Source organism: Equus caballus, chromosome 1 (genome assembly GCF_041296265.1).
Source record: "Equus caballus isolate H_3958 breed thoroughbred chromosome 1, TB-T2T, whole genome shotgun sequence".
Classification (NCBI taxonomy): Eukaryota; Metazoa; Chordata; class Mammalia; order Perissodactyla; family Equidae; genus Equus; species Equus caballus.
The window spans coordinates 6,327,032-6,342,679 of record NC_091684.1 but is presented as its reverse complement, the minus strand read 5'-3'; the positions used below and the strand labels follow the sequence as shown (position 1 = coordinate 6,342,679).

Below are 15,648 nucleotides of genomic sequence, written 5' to 3'. Positions count from 1 at the left end.
TTTCTTTATTTTGCAAATACGGATGAACCTTGTCACCCAGGGACCACATGGGCTAATTTGGGGGTCATATCATGATCCCTGAAACGTTCTAATTCTGTAGACGAGTTTGGACCTTCAAAATAGTGTTTCAGGTGGTTCCATTACAACAAATGTAATGCACATCGATTAAGTAGTTTAGAACAGCAAATTGCCCTGCAACGGCGTTTTTTTCCTTGAAAAACAAGTCAGTCACCCTCATTGCACCACAACATTCGCCAAAAAGCCCGCTTTGCAGGCTGGGGCTGAGAGGCCCAGCTGGGCCCTTCAGCACCGTCTGCATTTGTGAACAGTCTAAAGTGTTGCTCTTCCTTAACAAGATTTCCACTGAATACACACACGTAGTTTCATTACCTTCTGCCTTCAGACATAACAATGGAGCCGTTCTCTTCATCTCCCGAACTGTGAAACGTAGTTCCATTTACTGGATTCCTATATTTTCAATGCTTCCTTAAAGGCCCTCTGTGATATAAGGATTAAGATAGTTTGTCCCCTAAATAAACCAAGCTCTGCTCAGCTGCTGAGATGAATGCATGTGGTCCTCACATCCCACGGCATCCTCTGCACCAACACATGATGCCAGCGCCCACCTGTTCAGCCATCATTCGCATGGATTTGTTACCTGTATCTGTTTCCTCTTCATTACCTGTCCACATTAGCAAAACCTGATATAAAGTTCAAACCTTCAAGGAACATAAATGTTTCTGGCTTCAGAGAATTTAGAAAATTTTCACTGTTGATAATCAGAATTTTAATATGTTCAAAGTTTTGCAGTAAGTTAATTTATTGGAGTAACCCGGACTTAGTACGACTTTGGGGTGGGAGCTTATAGAGAACTGTCCTTTCAAAGAATGAGCACAATTTTGTGACTAAGTACCTGTTTGACATGGAATTTAGTGGCTGCTTATTAATGTCTGTCTTGGCTGCTTCGCAGTAAGCTCCATGGGGGCAGGTCCCTGGGTTAGCACGGTGCTAAGCACGTCACAGGGATTCAAGACGTGCTTCTTGAAGGAAAATATTCTTTCTAAGACAAATTCTTAAAAAATAATAGGTAAGAAGGTCATTAATCCCTGATAGCTTCATAAAGGATTTTTCTGTCTAAAGAGCCTTTGCTTTGTGAATTACACTGAGGGAATTCTGCTCTGTTTGGCTTTGGTTCCATCAAGACGTGGAAGGTGATTATTTCAGAATCTTGTCAATGTTCAAACCAGCTGATTTGTGGGGTATTCAAGAGCAAAAGATCCTGAAAGTGACTGTCTAGAAGAATATCCTACAGGCAAAGTAGGTCAAATCCATTCTGGTGCCTTTTTAAATTTTCCTGGTTGCCCGTTGTCTTCTCATGGGACCATGAACCAGTTTCACCCACCTGTTTTTAGAGGGCAATCCACACCTGTGCTCTGTGTCTGCCCTGGCCTTGACTCCGGGAATCCTGCAAGCCATGTGCTCACCCCCTTTCCTTCTCGGCCTCTGGTTGGGCACGATTCTCCTGCTGGGTGATAGACTTCTGTCTACACCGTAGTGACTAAGCAAAGAGTTGGTTTGTGGGGTGGTTGCTAGAACTTCTTGCAATGTTACATTTCCATTTTGACTGAATTCACCACAATCCCTTTAAACCAAAAAAACCTTTAGCCTCTTTAGCATATAAACTGCAGGCTTATAATTTTTATCTTTCCTCGATATTTTCACTTCCTAATCTCTTCCACACAAGCGTCTACCTTAGAACCTCAAAAATGGGTTTGAGGGCCACTTATCCACACTACCACCCACCACTGGGTTTGAGTTATGTCAGCAACCAGGAGTCCAGAGGACCAGGTCATTCACCCCAAAGTCTCACCTTTGCCTCCAACCCCTGGTCCTGGAAAGATGATTTCTGAATCCCTCTGTCTTCATTTATAATGTGGAATAAAGATACCTGGTCCCTCCTGAGGAAAATGAGACCATAGGTGTTAAAGTATGTAACATAAACTTTTATTATTTCAGACAGTGAGACCGGGCCGGAAGGACCCATAGGCTCCTCATCACTCCACTTGGAACACTACATGGACTGAAGAGCTTTCCTTTCACCTTCCTTGCCCTCATGGAAAGAACTTTACAAGGGCAGATCATTTACGAAGAACATAGGTCATGAGATACAAAACTATCACAAAATGACAGTCAATTGGGACCACACTTTCCCACGCTGATTGTTAGACGAGCGGGCCAGTTACTGCTTGGGGAGCTGAGGTACAACAGAACAGACCTACTGACACAACAGCATAATACAGAATTCAGAATAAAATCCCATCTCTTGGAGCATATTCCATCGGCTTTTTCTGCTCCTGCTTCCGCTGGTATCTGGCCCTCTGGTAGAAAATGATGATGACCACGGCGACTATATTTAGAAGAATGATGAGCAGCATGAGCCAAAATGAATATCCATAACGGTGAGTTACTCCTTTGTGAGTGGATCTTGGATAGGACGAGTAGAGTGCCTCAATCAGCTCTTGCGAGAGATGTTTGGCTTGTATGTTCCCCACAAACAGCATCATGGTCACGAAAGTTAAGGATGCTGAAAAGAAGGGTAAGTTTGTAAATGATACGGTGATACATTTTTAACGTCACTTTTTTTCTTTACCAAACATGTACTGTAAGGGCATTTACTGCAAATCTACACTGGGGCTTACACTCTTTTAGGAAATGGGGAGAATGTGAAAGAAAGGTAAGACAAGAGCAGATGCCAGGCATGAAACACCAGATGGTGCAGGGCAGTATATGACCAGGAGCAAACATTCTGGCCCCAATCCTTGCAGAAGGAGTTGCTGTGCAACTAAAATATCGCATAGCCCACTTCCTAGGGCACTGTACATATCAGGTGTGCTGAATGAATGGCTGAACAGGAGAGTCAATAGGGAAACTGTCTAGTGAGACCTGAATGCATGAAAAAGACCAGAGAGGCTGAGGAAGGACAACAGCCTTTCAAAGAGAAGAGCCAGCCTAAATAAAGATGCATGATGGATGGTGAGTTTAGAGCATCTGGGACTGTGAGAGACAAGTCCAGCTGAGGGAGGGTGGCCCCATGGGTCCTTACCACCAGACACAGAGGATGGAGCCCACCCTGCCAGCTCAGGAGCTGGAATTTCACTTTACACATGATGGAGAACACTATTTGATCAGGAAGGATTTCCTTACTAAACTCAATTTATAAGAGAATTAAAAAATTTTTCTATCTTCCCTTTTTTTGTTCTTCACAATGTCCTCCGCTGGAGAACATGCCTTGGTATTGACTTTGGAAAGCTGTCGTGGTGTAAAGAACAGTTCTGGAGTCAGAGAGAGCAGGGCTCCAGGGCTCAAGCCATGCGGCCGCGGGCGACTTGTTTTTCTCCAAACCTTATTCCTCATCTTCCCAAGGGGACCAGAAGAACAGAGAAGGTAGGTTCCTCGTTGCTTAGGGCTGTGAGTGGGACGGGGCTGACAGCTAAAGGGCAAGGCGTTTCTACTTCAGGTGTTGAAAATATTCTAAAACCGCAGTGATGGTTGCATGTATCTGTGAACATACTAAAAGCCTGGAATTGGACACTTTAAAAGGGTGAATTGTATGGCATGTCAATCACACCTCAATAAAGCTGTTTAAAAAGGAGGGGGTGGAGGGTAAGGATGCGAATGCTCCCGGACTCTCGATGTGGCAGGTGAGCCATCCAGCGACATCGGGGCCTGACCCTGCCATCTGGGAATCCTGGGGAGGGAAGTCCTTCGGGACACCCGCCGTGTGACTCTTCGTCTGCTGAGATTTACCCAGCTCTAGACGGACATTTTGGCGACAACCATGTCCTGGCTATAACCCACACCCAGGGAACTTTTCCAAACAGCCCTCTAAAAGGCCCTAATTACAGGGCTTTAGCGTGAGGAGAATGCTCTAACTGTCCTTGATGACAGACTTTCATCCTCAACGTAATGGTTTTATTTCTTAATAATTTGTACGTATAAAACCCCCTCCTCTGATGCTCTGTGCATCTCACACCTCTTAATTATCCTTCATTATGCTCTTGTGAAGTTTCTTAGAAAAGCTTAGTCATAAAGGGGCAGGAGGAACACAGGGTTCAATACATTTTCTAAAGTGGCATGCCCATGGCTTTGATTTGAATTGGGAGGGGCTACCACGCGGACACAAATGCTGACCTGAGCCCCTTTAGGAAGAGAGGGCACTGGAGGTGGCCCCATGGTAGAAGGAGGAGCCCCCAAAGGCTCAGGATGCTGGCTTCTCGTCCTGGTCTGTCATTATCAAACTGTGTGACCGTGCTCTGCCCCATCACTTTCCGCTCTCTGGTGTCCTCAGGAACAAGTGTGTTGGAGCAGATAGTCAGCAAAGTTCTCTCTGGCTCCACCATTCTCTCAGTCTGCAATTATCTCCCCTGCGGTCACAGTCGGGCCACACCAGGCGGGTGTGGTACAAAGGGCAGGCCGGGGTCAGAGGGCGCAGGAGCCGGGAAGTGACGCTGCCTTCTCCTCAAACCAGAATGACTCCTGCTCCTTCAGAAACAAGCTAGGAAACCCACTTCCTCTTCTTCCCGGTAGCCAAGGAGAGGTTCTTCAAAGCCAGCCTGGACAGGCGTTTGTGGCACTTCCCTCTGGCTCCAGGACCCCGGAAGTCAGCCCGACCCCTGCTCTCCTGCCTCGATATGTCAACAGCATCTTCGTGCACAAAACCTTCCTGTGGGCCGAGCCTTGCACAAACTGAATTTTCACTAAGTTCTCCAACCCTCGAGGCTCCTGTGAAGAAAATCAGGTGACCCCAGAGGCAAACCCAGGGCAGAAGTCCCGCCTGTCACTGCGCTGGGATCAAGAGGCCGTGAGGGGCTTTCAGGGGAGGCTGGATGCAAAGCCAAACGCTGAACAAAGACCTTCCTCGACCCCTGTCAGAAGCAAACCTCCTCCTTACACATCAATGTCTCCGATTGTTTTTCCGCCCACCTAAGGCCTCTCTCTGTGTTAGAACTTGCCCCGAGCCAGGAAAGGAATGTGGCATGAACTCTCTCCTTGTCAAACAATTCTTTGTTGTTAGAAGTAGGTGAGGATTGGGGCAAATGCTGCCGGCCCCTTTTTCTCATGTTTTCCTCCATAAACATGCATCGGCCTCGGCCTTGTGCAAAGTCAGCTTATACTCAACTGTGGCGGAAAAGAGACCAGAAGCTCCACTTTGTGGAAAACAGGCTGTCCCTTTTGCCTAGAAGAAGGGATGGGCTTTGAACTCTGATCCTGTGAACATAGTAGACGATTTTGTTCCAGGGCCCCACCTCCAGCCCTCCTCCCTGGTCCTAGTGCCTGATTTTCCTCTCGGAATCCCCTCGCCCAGCTCCAAGGTGGGTAGGTGTCCTCAGCCAATCGGTGGGTCAATCAGTGGATTCAACCCTGTCGGCCAGGGAGATTGCTCCAGGGATGGGGAACAGCAATTCCAGGGAGAGTCAGATTTGGGCAAAAACAGAAGTCTTTTCTCCTGGGGTTGCTGCCGTCAGCCATGAGCCATGACTGGCTGGCAGCCATCTTGCCTTCAAGAGGACCAGCTGGGCTGTTTGGTGACAGAGGAAACACTGGGGAAATCTAGAGACAGAGCGCTAGGGGGAAACACAGTTCTGATAGCAAGGGCTGAGACCCTGGATCCAGCTGTACCTGAAGCCACTGCTCCCCTTAGCTTCTTAATTACAAGAGAAAAAATTAAAATACTCTATTTTTTACCCTGGCAATGAGTGCCAGTGAGTCTCACCTTTTGTTTGCTTGACTGAAGTGAATTATAATCCTAGAAACAGCTTGGGCGAAGGAAACATGGCATTTGGGTAAGGGCATCTGAGTTTGCAACCTAGTCTTCTAGCCTTCCCACACTCAGCTCCACTGGGAGACAGGAAGCAGAAATAGTCATCCCACAGGGCTGTCTTCCTGGCCCACAGTGGATGTCCATTAAATTGGGGGATCTGTTTGTTTTTTACCAGCAAGTAACAAAGGCACAGAGAGAAAGGAAAAGGCTAACCATGTGTGAATGCGGCCAAACCAGCCTGAGCCCAGATCCTCAGAGCTGAGGTATGCAATGTGGCCATACACGCAAGTTTGCCCAGGACAGTCCCAGTTTCCATCTGTTGTCCTGGATTAACGATTACGAATCTCATTTTTAAAAGCATCCCTGTTTGACCAGTGAGTTGCATGGCTCTCCCTCGGATCCACACTGTGCTGGGGCCCGTTCACACATCTCCTCAACAACTAGCATGAAAACAGCCATAGTGGAAATGTCTACACCACTCGCATCAGCCAGTGCTACAGTCAGGGCTCCCCTCCTCCTAGAACCAGTTGTTCACATTTTCCAGCACACCACTGCTGATAGCCACGGCATAGAGACACGGGGGCCTCTTCCAGCCACCGGCTCTGGGCTAGCGTGAGGCTGGCCTCTCACAGAGGACAGCAGGAAGCTGCCCAGAGTCTCCCCTCCAAGGCTGCCTGATTTCCACAGCACCTTTCCTGTGCTTGAAAGTTTCTGCACTGTGTTAAATTGCCGTATCTGGAACTTATGTGAAGCCACCTCCAGAGTCATCCCACTAGTAGGATGAGCTGCAGATCCTTTCTTGAGATCAAGTTTTCGTGATGGAGAGAGGGAAAGCGCAGGGGAAACCCGGCTGCCTGGCAGGGGCAAAGAGGCACTCACTTCACCACACCTCTGGGCACATGTGGCTGAGCCTCATTGAGACCCAGTGAGAGGCAGAAATACCGTGACTCAAAGCTGTAAGCCACTTCCCATCTGGGCTCCATCCCCACCCCAACACCTCGCCCAACAACAAATAAAATAACCTAGCCACACCACACAGCAGCAGCCCGGGCTCACAGGTCACCCACGAGAAGGGCGTTGACCCAAGATTCTCCTAAATGACATCCTTTGTGATTCTCTGTAGCACAATGATACAAACGTGTTGTGTTAGGTTTCAGCCCAAGTTGATGGTTGTTGAATGGAGGAGAGAAGGAGAGTAAATAAGTGTGTGCACATGTGTGTATGTGTGTGCGTGTGTGCGCGTACTTCTATACGTCACATGGAGGCTAATTTGGAGTTAAGCACAAAGCAGGAGCCCGGGGACTATTCTGTTGATTGACGTGCATTTGGTGGAACTCCCTACATTCAACCAAAGATACTCAAAAGCAGAGACTGGCGTATATTATGTATTTTAAAACCTAACGTCCCCTCCTCACTTTACTCCTCACCTCTCATCAGTGAATTTAAAACAGAATTTTATTTCCAAATATGCTTAATAAATGCTGTACATTTACGAAAGGAAATCCCAGCCCTCAGCACATGCCTCGGCACCTGGTAGGTCCTCCTGACTTCCCGGGTTCCGCTGTGGTTGTGTGTGTTTCATGTGCAAGAGAGAGAGGCAGAGAGGTAGAGACAGAGAGAACGGGCCTCTGGGCAGAGCTCCGGGACACTCACTCACCGCTGAGTCCGCTCCACGTGTACACCCCCACTGGTCCCAGGAACGTCTGGTAGGGGTTGCTGATGCTGTTGTAGAGGGTAAATCCACAACTCAGCAGCGAAGTGACCAAACTGAGGATCAGGAACACGATAACCAACACATGCAGAGTTTTTTGAGAAGAATTTTTCAATACCTCTAGAACTAAAACAACGTTTGGTAAGTGCATAGTACAAAATGCAAATACTGACCCTAGATCCGAGGGCTGCTCCACACACAACCCAGCCTCCCTCCACATCTTATCCGCATAGGAGTTTGGGTAGAAGTTGCCAGAAGGCATCTCTCAGGCGTGCAAGAACAGGAGGGACCAGGACTCAGGAGCTTCATTCCTCACTTAGACCAGTTGTTGAATCTGAGGTTGAGTGAGTGTAACTGCATCACTGTGGATCACTGGATGTCTATCCCCATTTTAAAGTCCCCTAGGAAAGAGCATGCCCTCCTCAATAAGCTGCTGCCAGCTGGACAATCTTCCCATCGTACACTCTGGCCTCAGACACTCGCCAGCGGGCAGTATCACAATTTCATCAGAGTCGGTGTCCTCTGCTCTGAGCACCAACTCTGCTTCCACTTGGAGACACTCACAGGGTGGGCCGCCCTGAAAACCTGTGACAGCGAGGATCCGGTCAATCCTGAGATCTCTGAAGGGAGCCAGAGAGCAAGGGGTGTTCGTTACAGAGAAGGCCAGGGGGCGTAGGGCTCACGGAGGTGACCGGGAAGGTGGGAGCTGAAGGCTGGCCCTGGAGATAGGAAAGTGACTTCTGTGTGTACAAACTGAGGCATCTGCCACACTTCCTGGCTCACCTTCCCTGGAGCCAGAGAGGATCCAATGCCCATGTGGCTCAAATGCTGGAAACCATCAGACGCTTGGGTAAATCATCAGATTTTTTTCTAAGCTAAATTTCTCTGCACTCTAACAGCATTAAAAAAAAAATTTGCGTGTTTCTTAAGTGCAAAGGTGCTCCAGACATGGATATGCACTTGTGTAAAGTGAAACACAGATGCCCTGGGCCGTTAGCCATCAGTTCCTGCTTTTGCCATCCTGTTTTGAACCACCACCAGACATCCTCCCATGCGCTGGTTTCCTCTACTTACTCCTTTTTTACATCACAAAATAGACAGACATCAGAGGCCTGCTGTCCCCACACTGATGGGTAAATCTAGCCACATATGTATAAAACATCTCCAAGGGCCACCAGTGTGTTGTAAGCCCTTAGGAAATTGCCGCCACATTAAATAAAGTGTTTGCCGAGGTGTTCTGTGAAAGTCACAGTGATATAAAGAAGATAATCTGGGAAAAAGATTTCAGAGTCCATAGTAATATACTAACAAAGTTGTGGGGAATTGCAAGGTATGAGGACCATGATGGGGGTGGGCAAGAAAAAGTTAAAGGTTCCCTCTTTCCATTCCTGTTTCTCAGGCCCCAGGGAGACAGTGGGGAGCCACTCACATCCTCACCCCAGAGCAGCTTTAAAGAACAGAAACCAGAAAGGCCCTGGAAGGTTTCTTACCAAGCCTCCTGTGGAACTGTGTCCTGGCAGCCAGGGGCCCTCTCTTTGCAAGGCCATCCCTTCCATCCCTGTGGGACCTTAATTATTTCAAAATTCTTCATTGTGTTGGTTCTAATCTGCGCCTCTATGACTTTTGCCCAGGGTCCTTATGCTCCCTTTGGAGCAACACGGAATCCACTTGCTCCTCTCCTGCCTGACAGGCTTCCCAAATATTTGAAGAGGGATAAAACCCCAGCGTGATGAACAGCCACGTCTCCCAAAGGTTCTTTGTAAGATGCGATTCCAAAGCTCCTGCTGGCCAGGTCCTGGCTTTGCAAACATTAGTCCGACTCTACTTCTCAAAGCATGCTGGCCAGAACCAGCACAGCACTGCCGATGAGATCTGATACCACCTCCCCAGGGTCCATCCTCTCTCCACTGTTGAACCTCTAAATTCTATCAGTTCAGCTTTTTAAAAAATCAGCAGTAGTCTATGAGGGAGACAAATGTCCTGTCATTGGACGGAATGTACATGAAAGAGATTTGGCCGGCAAGTCTGCCATCAGACATCGCTAGGTATTGGATCTTATGGTCAAGATCCTCATGCGTGAGAATATCCTGATGCCTGTGAGCCAGGGTCCCTGGATTGAGCAGGCCATGTGGGGAGTGGCCCAGGCGGCAAGGAGAGGCTCCTGGACCAGCAGCCAGAGGAGGCAGGAGGGGAGTGAGGCCAGGAGCTCAGAGCTGAGGGGAGAGAGGAGGTGTGGCCCTAAGAGCACGCAGAAGAGAAAACAAGAGGAAAGAAAGAGTGCAGGAGAAAGGAACCTGGTGTCAGTACTGCCACACAGGCCCTGAAAGCCATGGGAGACCAGAGAGGACAGGAGGGGGAAAGCAGCCACTCAGGACCAGGACTGGGAGATGATGACTTCATCGCCTCTGGCTCACAGAGACTGGGAGCAAAGTCCAACACCCGCATTCCAGTCTGTTCTGAGCTAGTGGTGACCAGGCTGTTTTCTCAATTGCTGTTAAGGACCCATAGACCCGGTGAAATTCTCAGCACAGCCCTCTTTGTTACACATCCCAGGCAAGAACTCTAAAAGGCCATTGGTTAAACTAAAAATGGAGACCTGACTGCCACCACCTGTTGCCTGGATGGGGATGGGTGGGGACCGAGGAGCTGTCTGCCCTCGTGGGTGGCTGCCTGGCTGGGACTGACCTCAGGCTGAGCCTCTTGCTTCTTTGTCTGGCTTGTGGAGATGCTGTGGTTGAGGGATTTTGCTACAATTTAGCACACACCTCTTGAAACTAGTGGAAGGTGACACCAGAGAAAGAGCAGGAAAAACAACAGAAAGTCAGATCCATCTGTTCGGGGGTGCAGGTCGAATGCTGCCCATGGTTCCAGACTCAGTCACCACCAGCAAAAACGGCTTCCCCCTCCACCCTCCCCTGCTCCTCGTGCGCGCAAAGGAGGCGCGCGGGTCGAGTCAGGAGAGAACTGAAGGAACTCTCTCCTCAGCCAGTAGGAGATAATTTGGCTGATTAATTAGAAAATAGGAATTTCAGTGTGGGGAAGATGTCGTGTGGCCAAGACACCTGAAATGCCCTGGAGAATGTTTCTGCTTTATGCACTTATTAACAGCCGTAAATGGATGTTAAATTCTCAAGTGGCAAATATTCTACTTTTTCAGAGTAAAAAAAAAAGAGAAACTTTGTTTCTGACTGTTGGGAAGATGTAATAGACATGATTTTTCAAAAGGCAGTCAATTCGGCGCCTACTGACTCATCTCATACTTTCCATGTATTAATGTGACGATTTATCTGAATTCTCGCTGCTCTATTGTGAAATTATACCTCAGCATTCTGAATTCTCTGCCACACAGGTATGACAGCTGTATCTCCCCTCCCCCTCCTGGCTCAGAACTCAGGCAATGAAAGCTGGAAACTCAGTGAAAGTTAGCAAGGATGAAATCACAATAAACCTCCATAGCATCTGACAGCTGCTCTCTGCCTACAAAATTAGCAATTACATTCCGTTCTCTTTTCTTCCTTTTAGGGGCCAAGCTTTGGAATCAGGAAAGCCACCTCACAATTGGAACTAAATGCCGGAATCTGGCGGTCACAGGAAAGAGGCCACGACTCCTGCAGCTGGGAGGCAAAATGTGCTAGGGGCACCGGGGCCGCGTGAATAAATGGGGTCATGTGGACATCCGGGCTCTCCGCACAGAGATTTAACCCTTCAGGTGCCACCTGCCATCTGTCCCTTCTAGCTCTGGTTTTCAGAAGTCCTCAGAAATCGAGGGAGAGCTGATGACTTTGGGATGGGGAGGCAGTTGCTGCCTCCACCCTTTCCTCCAGCACCTGGTCACCAGGGAGCCTGACCTGGTGGAGCTCCTCAACCCGTGCACCACAGTAGGTCCCTGGAAGAGCTCATTAAATCCACAGATCCCAGAATGTGGTCTGGGAGCTCTCCCAGGATGTCCCAGCTACTGTCCCCAGTCTCTGGTCAATTTATCGGTATTTCTGAGGAGAAGAATGTTGGGGGGAAATGCTTTTTCTGCCCTCCCACCCTACACCTCCCAGTGTGGTCACGTCTTTGGGGACAAACGATAAGTCACTCCTCCCCAGGAAAACTATCTGATGTGTACGGAGTAGGGGTGGATGGCTAGGAGTCATAAGGAAGGGGTTTCTTGTAAATTCTGGAGAAATAAACCTCATTTGTTCGTCTTGCAATTAATTGATTTTTGCAGCAGATTTACTTTCCTAATTATGTTTAGCTTGGGCTAACAGCACAATTTTGAGTTCTCTGAGAACAAAAGGGGGTAGGTGAAGAAAAGAGATTGTGAACAGTGTTGGGGAGCCAGACTGGGGTGAACCGCCCTGGTTCTCGTAGCGCCCTGCGCACACCTTTGCCCTGCAATTAGTGCAGGCTGCTGGATTTAACTGATGGCGGGGGGGGGGGGGGCGGGGGGGTCTTTCTCTAGGAAGACTAGATGTTGAGGCCAGCAAGACCAGGAACTATGCGTAGTTCCTCTCAGTATCCAAGCCGCTCACTCACGTAGCAGCTACCCAGGGAAGGTTTTTGAACTGAAATCAAATATCCAGAAATTTTGGGGGTAGCTAAGGCAACATGCTCACCGGTAGACACAGTGAGGTAGTTCACTGGTAGACCTGTACTTTTCCTCTGGATGCTGGGCAGACTGGATGCTTCCAGGTGAGGCTAGCAGATCTCCTGGTCAGGCTGAGCTGCCCGAGTCATCTAGTTACACACTGGAGAGTCTCCTTACCAGGTGTGACTGATTATTTTCCCCACCAATTGACCTATTGTTGACTGAATTATTTTGGCACATTGATATCAGCTATCATCACTTCATACTGCTGTTTCATTTCAAAATCCACAGCCAAAATTGGCACAATGAGATAAACCCTATGCAGAAGGATAGCAGAGCTGTGCAATATTCAGTGCGACCTCATCCCAGCCAAGAGACTGACACGGTTGACTTCTCAAATGGAAAAGTCAATCCATCACTGCTGGACAGGAAAGGGGCATTGATACAGATTTTATTGTACTGCCAGTTGTTGGTTTCTGAAACTGAAATGAGTCCTGTGTGATCATGAGAAACCAGTAGGAAAGCAGCCACGTCTCACTGTAATGTGGCAGTTCTGCTTTCCAGGGAAAGCATCCATGGACCTGCAGCGGCTGGACGCTGAGACAGACGTTCTAGCTATGTGACTTTTCCCATCTAAGAGAACTGTTTACAAGTGTTCCAAGTTCAATGGTTGCCAAAATCCTCGGCAATGAAGACCCCCTTAGGCCCCAAGGGGTCCTTAGCAGATGGCCACCAGGGCAATTGTGCACACTTTCACTGGCTGGGAGGTGCTTTACCTTCTACAGCACCCAGGGGCTGGGCAGTGACTTGAGGAAGCTGGAACATGGGTCTCCAGTAACAAAGAATAAAAGTAGAAAGCCAGGCAAAGCAAATGCAGATACTCCACCTCCCTTGCTCCCCAGAGCTGCAGGCCTATGTGGCCCTGCTGCCTTCAGGACTGTCCTTGAACACGGTTATCCCTGCTGTCTCAGCACCACCGTGCTTACACTGCTTACACACGACTCTGACGTACCCTTGCCACTTCTGCACTGCCCTGGATATGGGTAGTCAGGGCTCTCGCTGAAGCCATTTGTCTCAAATTGGAACCGACTGGCTCCAAACAGACACTGTATGAAAATCAAAAAAATTCACACGCTGTTATCTCATATTTAAAAATTTTTAAATGTGTCTGGATATTCAGGAACTAGCACAGTTTTTGTTTTCAAAGATGCTATTCACATAACTGAAGCGTGACTGAATCTTTGCAAGTCTTAGTTTCTAGTTGCTGCAAAGCGAATATCCCTTGTTTTCCTGAGAAGCTGAGGCTGGCCCTGGAGGAGGTGTGTAATGCGGCTGAAACACCAAGGCAGTGGTTGCTTTTGCTAACGTCACAAAGACAAATTTACAGCTTGGAACTATAACCATGTTGTTCAGATTTCAGGAAATCATCTTATTAATAAAGGCACAAACTAGAGCTAGGACTTAGAGCTGGTGTCTAAGACTCAATCTCCTACCATTACTCGTGGCACGAGGACTAAATACCATGTTGTATAAGTTAGAAAATGACGCGCATTTATAAGTCAAGAGGTAATGTCTACATAATACCTGAAAATGCCTGTATAATACCTGTGTGCTACACTGGTCAAAGCAAAGTCCATTTAAGGTGCTAAATAATTTACCAACATTGCTTTTGAATTTAGACAACATGACGGTATATATTCAAACTTCAAAAGTCAAATAAGTAGCTAAATTCAACTTATCACTTCTCAACTAATTTTTATTTTCAATACCTTGAGAGTAGGAAACTATTACATAAGAAATCAGAAAAAAATTAGGTATTCCTGTAAAATATACTATTACTAGAATTAATGGAAACGATATTATGTCCAACGACAATGAGATGTTTTGGAAGTAAGAATGTGAATTCAAATCAGTTAAAGAAATGAATTTGAGATATAGAAGAAGAAATTGACCATATTTTTCACTGTGATCTTTCCTTGCATAGATGCCACTGATGAAGTTCTGGACAGAAGCTGCCCCTCCAAGCAAAAATCCTCAGTCAGAACAGTCAAAAATGCTGTTCCCACTGGCTGTTGGATACCATATTGCTGCTATACATTATTACTTAATTATTTACTTGTCCATAAACTTGGCAGTCCCATTTAAACATAGCCTCTGCTAGAAGGATTCAGACTGTTGTCTGACACAAATAGATGAGGAAGCTGAAGTAATAATACGGTAATTTTCAAAATTAAAAAATCTGTTCATATCTACAGTCCAACTTAAAGCTTACAAAGAAATTATTTTTGAACGGTTATTTGGCCCAAATATAGAATGACACGAGTCCTACCCACTTAGTTCAATCTCATGGTACTTATTCAAATTAGTCTGTCATTTACCTTCAAATTCTTTGTCTGGTTCTAAAAGTCCAGCACTCCCGTCTTGAGTACTCCCACCACGAAAGAGTCCATAGGTGATAACAATACTGCCATTTGAAGAAGAGTCGCTAACGGCAATTGCACTGCTCATCCATTCTTGAGTCCCAAGAACAGAGCAAATTACGATGAAAGATGCCAAGTTTGCCAAAAAGCTTGCTAAGAACATCAATGTTTTCTCTGTTGTAGGCATTTTCTCAGGAAAATAAGGGTCCTAAGGTAAAAAAACAAAGATCTTTTATAATATTTTTAGACTTTATCATTTGGAGTCCAGTATTTAGAAATGGAGTCCAATACTTTGTTGTCAAATATAAAACCTCGCTCTTCTCAGGAAGGGTTATTCTAATGAACATTGGACCGTGAACACAGTCATAAAGATTTACAGGAGCTGGACTTTGGTCTGGAGTAAAGGGGTTGCTATGGTTATAGTCAACCAGCAGGAACAAGGGGTGCGCACAGTCTTTCCGGGGACTTCCTCAACCACACAACTAGTTTATAACCCTTTGTCGAGTGCCTTGGAAGCAAGTTCAGCCTACGATATTAGGACAGGACAAGAATTCCTAAACAGTGAGGGCGCAGAGAATCTGTACCCCCAAAATGTTGCTGATTCTAACAGCCAACAGTATAGGGTCCCAACTCGCTCAGGAATTGCTTAACTGGTTAATGACTTGATCCTAACCATTGTTCCAAAAGGAAATCCTAAAGGAGATTAAGCCTTTGCTAAAGGTTCTGCGGAGTGGAAAGAGAAAAGTTTACACCTCCTTATTTTTAGATCCTACTAGAGAGGTGTGCCTTTCAAACTGGACCATATTAGCACGTTATTTAAATGATAGCTTGAGAGGTCTCATCTTTATTTCTCTTCCGTACTCTGATGGAAGCGGTTCTGAACATTCTTGCGTTCGGTCTTTATGCATACTCTCCATCCTCTCTGTGGGGTGGCTAATAGTTTATAAATGATCATTTCTGGCCCTCAGAGAAACTCCCCCATTTGGCAAGCAGATCATTTCTTGAGATAATAAGGTGTTCACAACACGTTTTGCACTCTTTTTTCTTTGTCTGATTATAAAGTGATCTTGCATATGCACATTTGCACCTTGTACTTTTCTTGAATAGCATCTAACTCATG

The 15,648-nt window shown here is 46.9% G+C and overlaps 1 protein-coding gene across 1 annotated transcript; it reads right to left on the bottom strand.

Annotated features, from left to right (window-relative positions):
• Positions 1 to 710: 710 nt before the first annotated feature.
• Positions 711 to 14,872, bottom strand: CLRN3 (clarin 3). Its single transcript, XM_001488624.5, has 3 exons — positions 14,487 to 14,872; positions 7,479 to 7,658; positions 711 to 2,584 (listed from the first exon to the last, which is right to left on the bottom strand). Exons 1-3 carry the CDS (start codon positions 14,713 to 14,715, stop codon positions 2,304 to 2,306), a joined length of 690 nt encoding a protein of 229 aa, XP_001488674.2. The 5' UTR covers positions 14,716 to 14,872; the 3' UTR covers positions 711 to 2,303.
• Positions 14,873 to 15,648: the final 776 nt, after the last annotated feature.